General features: G+C 40.3%; 1 protein-coding gene across 1 annotated transcript; it reads left to right on the top strand.

The window, feature by feature from the left end:
• Positions 1 to 658: 658 nt before the first annotated feature.
• On the top strand, positions 659 to 6,120 carry gpr161b (G protein-coupled receptor 161b). The gene is made up of 5 exons (XM_070915174.1): positions 659 to 1,020; positions 3,265 to 3,986; positions 4,453 to 4,560; positions 5,516 to 5,641; positions 5,808 to 6,120. Exons 1-5 carry the CDS (start codon positions 659 to 661, stop codon positions 6,083 to 6,085), a joined length of 1,596 nt encoding a protein of 531 aa, XP_070771275.1. The 3' UTR covers positions 6,086 to 6,120.
• The last annotated feature ends 1,164 nt before the right edge of the window (positions 6,121 to 7,284 follow it).

Raw genomic sequence — 7,284 nt, 5'->3', positions numbered from 1 at the left:
CACTGGTTTTGATTAATATCTGGGCAGTATGAAAATCAATCAGTTGTTTTATTGTTATGAGGTCATGCAGTGCAGAGGAACCATATCTATCTGCTCTTCATCTGCATTAGAGGTGAAATTACATGAAAATTGATTTTTAAATGTGAGGATTTGCTGCTTATTTATTTGATATATCGTTGTAACTTAAATATATTTTGGTCTTGGGTCAAGGAAAGTGTGACATTTTTTTCACTATTTTCTGACAGTTTATAGCCAAAACAATAAAAAAAATCAATACATTGATTGATATTGAAAATAATTGATAGTTGCACCGCTAAACTGCATTAACACACAACAATAGTGTAACATTTACAAACATTAATGCAGACTTGATGCTCACTGTGATGGATTACACTAATTGATTTTCGTAGTGTGCGGTAATGAATGGAGACCAATGTTTGCATGGAATAGAGGGGAAAACAAACAAAAAATTGTCATAAGAAATATTACATGTAAACAAGTATACATGTGTTGTAGTTAAGGAGCTAAAATGTGCTGCTATGGTCCTTTTAACAGTTTGGTAGAAGATTTTAGCAATGTTTTCTTAGTAATATCCTTGTACATCATTTCTAACGATGTCTTTCCCCCAACAGTCTCCTACCATTCCTTCACCTGTCTGATGGCCCTGTCTCTCACCATGAACACCAGTAGGAACTGCACCACGGTGGGGAATGGTGTGGGTCTGGCTGCCCTGGAGTCAGTCTCCATCGTGACCATCACACTCCTCGCCTGCTTGGGGAACCTCTTGATCGTGGTAACCCTCTATCGCAGGCCTTATCTGCTCACACCCAGCAACAAGTTTGTGTTCAGCCTGACCCTGTCCAACCTGCTGCTGTCCATGTTGGTGCTGCCGTTTGTGGCCGTGAGCTCTGCAAAGAGAGAGTGGGTGTTTGGGGTGGTGTGGTGTAACTTTACTGCCCTGCTCTACCTGCTCATCAGCTCTGCCAGCATGCTCACCCTCGGAGCTATTGCCATTGACAGGTTAGTGCTGGATGATGATTGCAGTAAAAGCAGTCAACAAGCTGTAAACACAACATTAACATTTTATCACCATACAAAGTTGTTATGGCAACAGTGTTAGCAAACAGTTGCCTATTTACACATCAAGCAGATACGGAGCAACATTAGCATTAGTTGTGTTTCGGACCACCTGACAGAAGTCCAATATTCACTCTTTTTTTAGCTCTGTTTTTGGTCTCCACCAACTGAGGGAAATATTTGTCTCTTTAGCTGCTAAATGTTGATTGTGGTTGCAGCTCCTGTTCAAAAGTGTGAGTGTTAAGCAGGACATTGTTGAGAAGGAATGTTTGACTTCTTAAATTGAACACATTCATCACACCATTGTAATTTAATAAGTCATGAACCAGAAAAAGTGCAGTTTTTAGAGTGACACCACTGTTTTCACACAGTATGTGCTGTCAGTGGAGTAGTTTTGAGTATTTCTGTCAGCAGGAAATACATAGATTCATAGAAATACAAAGATACATACAGAATAGATCAGAAAAATGTTAGTTAAATGTGTCATTCTTAAATTGGTGGTTGTTATATGATAATCTATTGTCCATTGGAGGAGAGGACCGCACATATTAAATACATTTCAACAAAAGATGCCTTTTGCCTACGAGACATTTCCATGACTTGAATTTGCATTCAATTTACTTTTGGAACTGTCTTTTGGAAATTCCTCCCCAACCGCTTTTAGGGACATAATCTGTATGAGATTAGCAGGAGCCAGTCACAGTTTGTATAAAAGTAAACAACAAAATATACAATATGTGGTATAATTCCTCATGTAGTGACACTGAATGACAACAGTTAACATCTTTTGTGGCTGATACAACAAAAAACTCTTAATAAAAGCCAATTAATATGGGATATACTGCGAGAAATTCTGTACAAGTCTATATCGTTTATTTTCTTAAAATAAGCACAATTATCATTATTTTTTGTTTATTTAGTAAATGTCAGATGTGTTTTTACTTCATTCTCATGAGAAAGTGAATATGAGTGTATGAGAGAATATGTTTGTGCTGTTTCTGGCTTTGTAAGAAACATGAAATGTAGTTTTTGGTGCATTTCCCTTTAAGGTCAGTATGTAGCCTTGTAAATAAGATTGGTTAACCCTGCACTTAGGTCGTGGTGTTTTGTTGGAGATTTTCCCAACTCAAGTGACAAGCATTAGACAGGCTTACACAAAGTAACTTTAAATGTGGACTGACATGAATGCACCATTCATCTGCAGGGCTGGGATTATTTCTATTGATTCCTATTTTTAGAAGAAACTGATACACAGCCTACACTGACATCGCTAATCTCCACAAAACTCCACTTTCACCATTTTTCCTCTTTGCTTATTCTTTGACTAGAAATTAACTGATTTTGAATAAATAGTTTGTTAATTTTATTTAGGAAAAGATCTTTTATAGTTGCTTTGTATTCAGGTAAAATCAGACCGTGATGCATTTGAAAAGATGAGCTCACTTACAAAAGAAAGAAGGGAAGTCTTTTATATTCTTCAGTGTGCCCTAGTGTGCCATAAAAAGGCTAGTTGGAACATTTGTTGTCAATAATTTTAATAATAATCGATTAATCATTATTTTGATTTAAGTCATTTATCAAATGTTTGGAGAAAACCAGAACAAGAGATTTGACGACCCCTGAAATTTTAAACTGCGTGTTTTGCTATTTTCCTGACATGTTATAAACTAAAAGATAAATCAGTAAGTTAAAACATTTTCAACAAATGAACCGAAAATGAAAATAATTGTGAGTTGCAGCCTTAACGTTAAATAAACTAATGTCTTTGTGTTGTAGATGCGCTTCAGGTTGGTTGGAAATGACATTAATCATTTACTACTCTGGTTAAATTATATTGTTATTCCTGTAAAATGTAGTTACTAGGATCTCTTGTAAATTGGCTCTGTAGCTTACGGTCCTGACTGTTCTCACTGCTGTCCTAATTACCTTCAACACCTTTGGGGATTTTTGATCACAGTGCATGTTTTTGTTCTCCCGCCAAGCCTCTCCTTTTCTGTTCTGTTTGCAGCTTTTCAGAAAACACTTAACAGCATTGTTGGCGGGGGGAAGAAAGTGCAGCCTTTAGCTTCTGTATCACTCAAATCTGAGCAGCCTCCGTGTCACTTGGACCAGAGGGCTCTCTTTAGAACAGTGTTGAGTTTCCTTTCTGCAGGGTTTCCTCACTGTGTTCCTCTCTCAACCCAACAGGTACTACGCAGTGCTTTACCCGATGATTTACCCCATGAAGATCACTGGAAACCGGGCGGTCGTCGTCATCGCTTATGTGTGGTTACACTCCCTGGTGGGCTGTCTGCCTCCTCTGTTCGGCTGGTCCTCCTTCGAGTTCGACTGCTTCAAGTGGACCTGTGTTGCGTCTTGGCACAGAGAGCCGAGCTACACGGCCTTCTGGGTCATCTGGTGCACCCTTCCCCCCTTCTTCATCATGTTTGCCTGTTACGGTTTCATATTCCGCGTTGCCCGCATGAAAGCCCGGAAAGTACACTGTGGGACAGTTGTTGTGGCCCAGGATGACTCCACTGGACCTCAGAGGAATGGACGAAAAAACTCAAGCACCTCAACTTCCTCTAATGGAAGCCGGCGGAGCCTTGTGTATGCAGGGAGTCAGTGTAAGGCCTTTGTCACCATCTTAGTGGTGATTGGCACCTTCTTCGTGACCTGGGGGCCGTATGTCGGAGTGGTGTGTACCGAGGCTTTGTGGGGACAAGGGAGTGTGTCTCCGGGACTGGAGACTTTGGTAGCGTGGCTGTCTTTCTGCAGCGCAGTGTGCCACCCGCTCATCTACGGCCTGTGGAATAAAACGGTGAGGAAGGAGCTGCTGGGGATGTGTTTCGGGGATCGTTACTACAGAGAGTCGTTCGCCACGCGGCAAAGGACGTCCCGTCTCTTCAGCATCTCCAACAGAATCACAGGTGGGAGAGCAGCAGTGTCTCTGTTTATCATGCAAATAAATGTTGACATCAGTGTGTGTATTGATTTCTGACTTCTTTATGTTAAGATACCAAATCATAGACCAGAATCATCTTTATTGACCTTTATTACACATACGAGGAATTTAACTCTGTACTTAAACACAGTTCCTAGAACAGTGTTCAGGAGGATACTCATAGACAAACAGCCAAAACAAGGACAACAAAGTTGAACAAAGCAAACATAAACACTGACAAGTAGGCACATGTCTATAAACAGGTAAAACTGTTTCTGTAAACTGTAAACAGGGATACAATAGTGTAAGGGGGGGGTGTAAGTTACTTACAAACTTACAGTGTGTGGTTTATGTACAGTTTTTAGAGCCTGTTTAGATTTACATTCCTGTGCTGTTGTGATTTCATGTGTTGTGTGATGTTGCATGATGAGAACTTGCTTGCGTTCTTTCAGACTTGGGTATGTCGCCGCACCTGACAGCCATGCTGGCCGGTGGAGGTCATCTGCTGGCTCCAGGGAGCAGCACAGGAGACACTGGCTTCAGTTTCACTCAGGACTCATGTAAGTGTTGCACACAGGAAGCAGAAGTAATGGGAGCAACACTTCCTGATGTGTCCCAAATCCAGATGATATATTCATTCTACACAGTATATACTATATACTTGTCCTCATAGTATACTGTTAATTTACATACTTTACCTTTTTGTACTAACGGGACATTACACAATACGTACGATGTTGAACGTCAATCAAACTGCAACTTTGAGAATGTTTAGTGTATTTAGTGTATGTAAGCAAAAATTACCATTAATCAATTATCAAAACAGTTGCCAATTAATTTTCGAGTAATTGACTAATAGTTTCATCTGTAGTTGAGTTTGCGTAAAAATCTTTACCATAAAATTTTTAAATCTACCTTATATATATACAATATGGTCATACGGCTGCAACTAACAATCATTTTCATTATGTTGTTTGATTAATTAATTAAACATTTACTCTATGAAATGTCGGAAAACAGTGAAGATATTCCATTTACAATAACACAGAGAAAAGCAGCAAATGATCACATTGAAAGGCTGAAACCAGAGAATTTGTGACATCTTTCTTGATAAATTGCTTAAACAATTTGTTCATTATCAAAATTGCGGTTGATTATTTGTCTGTCAAATGACTAATCAATTAACCAGAAACAAATGGGGTTCAGCAGCAGTTGCATCTTTACTGAGAAATGCTTTCATGCTTTTTAACTAGACTGTTGTTCTGAACATAAAATGGAGATACAGTGTAAACATGAGGTTCGACAGGCTGGCAGATGGTCTTACTAACCGTATTGCGTCATACTCTCACAGCTTTGTTACAGTCAGCCTCACATTCCTGTTTCACAGCTCATGTTTTCAGTTCAGGATGGCATAGGGAGGGCAAGTAATGTCATGTGTAATACAAAGAAATGATCCAACTCATTTGTGCTCTGTTATTAAGATGCTTTCGTCTTTTTGTAATGTGTCCCACGCAGGCACAGACGTGATGCTGCTGGATAACTTCTCCACAGACGGCTCCTCCCTCCTGCAGCACCACGGGAATCCGTCCGGGAAGAGGAGGAGCTCGGTCACCTTTGAAGACCAGGTGGAGCATGCCAAAGGTATCCGTCATTCCCCCGCTGCACAAAAGATTAGAGGGAAGGGAGTTCACTTAATACTCATGGAGGGTTTGAAAAACTACTTTGTGGTCTGGAAGTTACAAAACAAAACACCCTAAACATAAGATTTGTCTAATTAGACCTCACAAATGATGTCTTTTCTCCTCAGCTGAAAACACCAACACCTCCTCGGTTCAAGTCCACGCGGAGGTACACAAATCTCTCGACACCTTCGCCTCCTGTCTGGCGAAGGCTATAGAGAGCGACGCTAAGCTCACCCTGTTCGGGGAGGATCTGGCTCTGCCGGGAGGACTGTTTACCACCAGGGCAACACCGAGACCCAGATACCTGGACGGTCAGAGACTGAGGCTGGAAAGTATCGATGAAGGGATCGTTAAAGATGACAGAGATGAAGAAGAGCAGGATGTGGAGGAGAAACCAGCCTGAACACAGCTGGTCTGTTCATTTGTTGGACTTGCTTATACACTCAGTTTATTAGAGAACTGCAAGGGCTTCACACCCTCAACACGACTATAGGGGACCATTCAGAGTGGTGAATTCATTAGAGAACTGCAAGGGCTTCACACCCTCAACACGACTATAGGGGACCATTCAGAGTGGTGAATTCATGAAGTCTGACCTCGACACATGGGTAACTCCATACTTGAAATTATTAGGAAACAGGAAGAGGCACATCATTCATTCCACTATGTTGGACCAAGTGTCAGTGTCAGTGCAAGCTTTTGTATGGATTCATGTAATCAAATAGAAAGCCTTAACTACTGTAACCTAAATGATCTGATTGTAATAGTAATTTGTTTATTACTATATATTTTTGTATGTCCTCAGAATTTGCAATAACACGTGCCTCATTAGGGCTGGGCAGTATGAAAGTAGTAGTCGTTTCTATCTTCCAAAAGACTCGTAACACTGATATCAGATCACTTTAAAATCCCTCCTTTATTACGTTAAGAAAAGTACATTTCAAACCCAAATTCTCTCTTATTCAGGTTCTTATTGTTGCTGATGGATGGGAAAGATTCCCATGTTTAGGACTTATTTTGCGCTTATGTGACTGTTAAAATACTGTGCACTGATAATATGACACCATATCCATTGCATTGGGTTTTACTTACTTTGGCTGATGTGAGGCGTCCATATTTGTTTTGTTTTTCAGATATATACTGTAATATTAAGTGCCAAGTCGGATATATCTGAGCTTTCAGAAAAATCTGAGTTTCTCAGTCACAATTACGACCGGGATGTTGACGTGAACCTTATTTACAAGTTGGACCCCGATATCTTTGGTACGACGCAAAGTAGAGGTCTAATCAGTCAGCCAGAATCAGAACACCTGTGCAGGTGAGCAAGGCCTTTAATGTAATGAAGACGACATTTTAAAGGGAGCCGATAACAGAGTCCTTTAGATGCCAGAAATAGTTTTTTGTTTGGACTTGGGCACATGGACAAGACAGAGTCTGTGTTTTCACTCAGATTGTGTGAAAGGCCTACTTCTGACACTGACCGTAAATCACAATTTGTTTACATTTGGACATTTGTTATAATTCAGACTGATGGTAATGAGAGGGCAGACTAGTTCTCTCTTTTAGCCAACAATCTTTCTGAAAAAAAAAGTGGAAAAACAA

This window comes from Enoplosus armatus, chromosome 11, assembly GCF_043641665.1.
Source record: "Enoplosus armatus isolate fEnoArm2 chromosome 11, fEnoArm2.hap1, whole genome shotgun sequence".
NCBI classification, from domain to species: domain Eukaryota; kingdom Metazoa; phylum Chordata; class Actinopteri; order Centrarchiformes; family Enoplosidae; genus Enoplosus; species Enoplosus armatus.
This window is presented reverse-complemented; position numbering and strand designations above follow the sequence as displayed.

Coding starts and splice junctions, on each gene's coding strand:
- gpr161b (XM_070915174.1), top strand. CDS start 659: ATGGCCCTGTCTCTCACCATGAACACCAGTAGGAACTGCACCACGGTG. Junction 1,021..3,264: donor GGAGCTATTGCCATTGACAG/GTTAGTGCTGGA, acceptor TCAACCCAACAG/GTACTACGCAGTGCTTTACC. Junction 5,642..5,807: donor CCAGGTGGAGCATGCCAAAG/GTATCCGTCATT, acceptor TTTTCTCCTCAG/CTGAAAACACCAACACCTCC.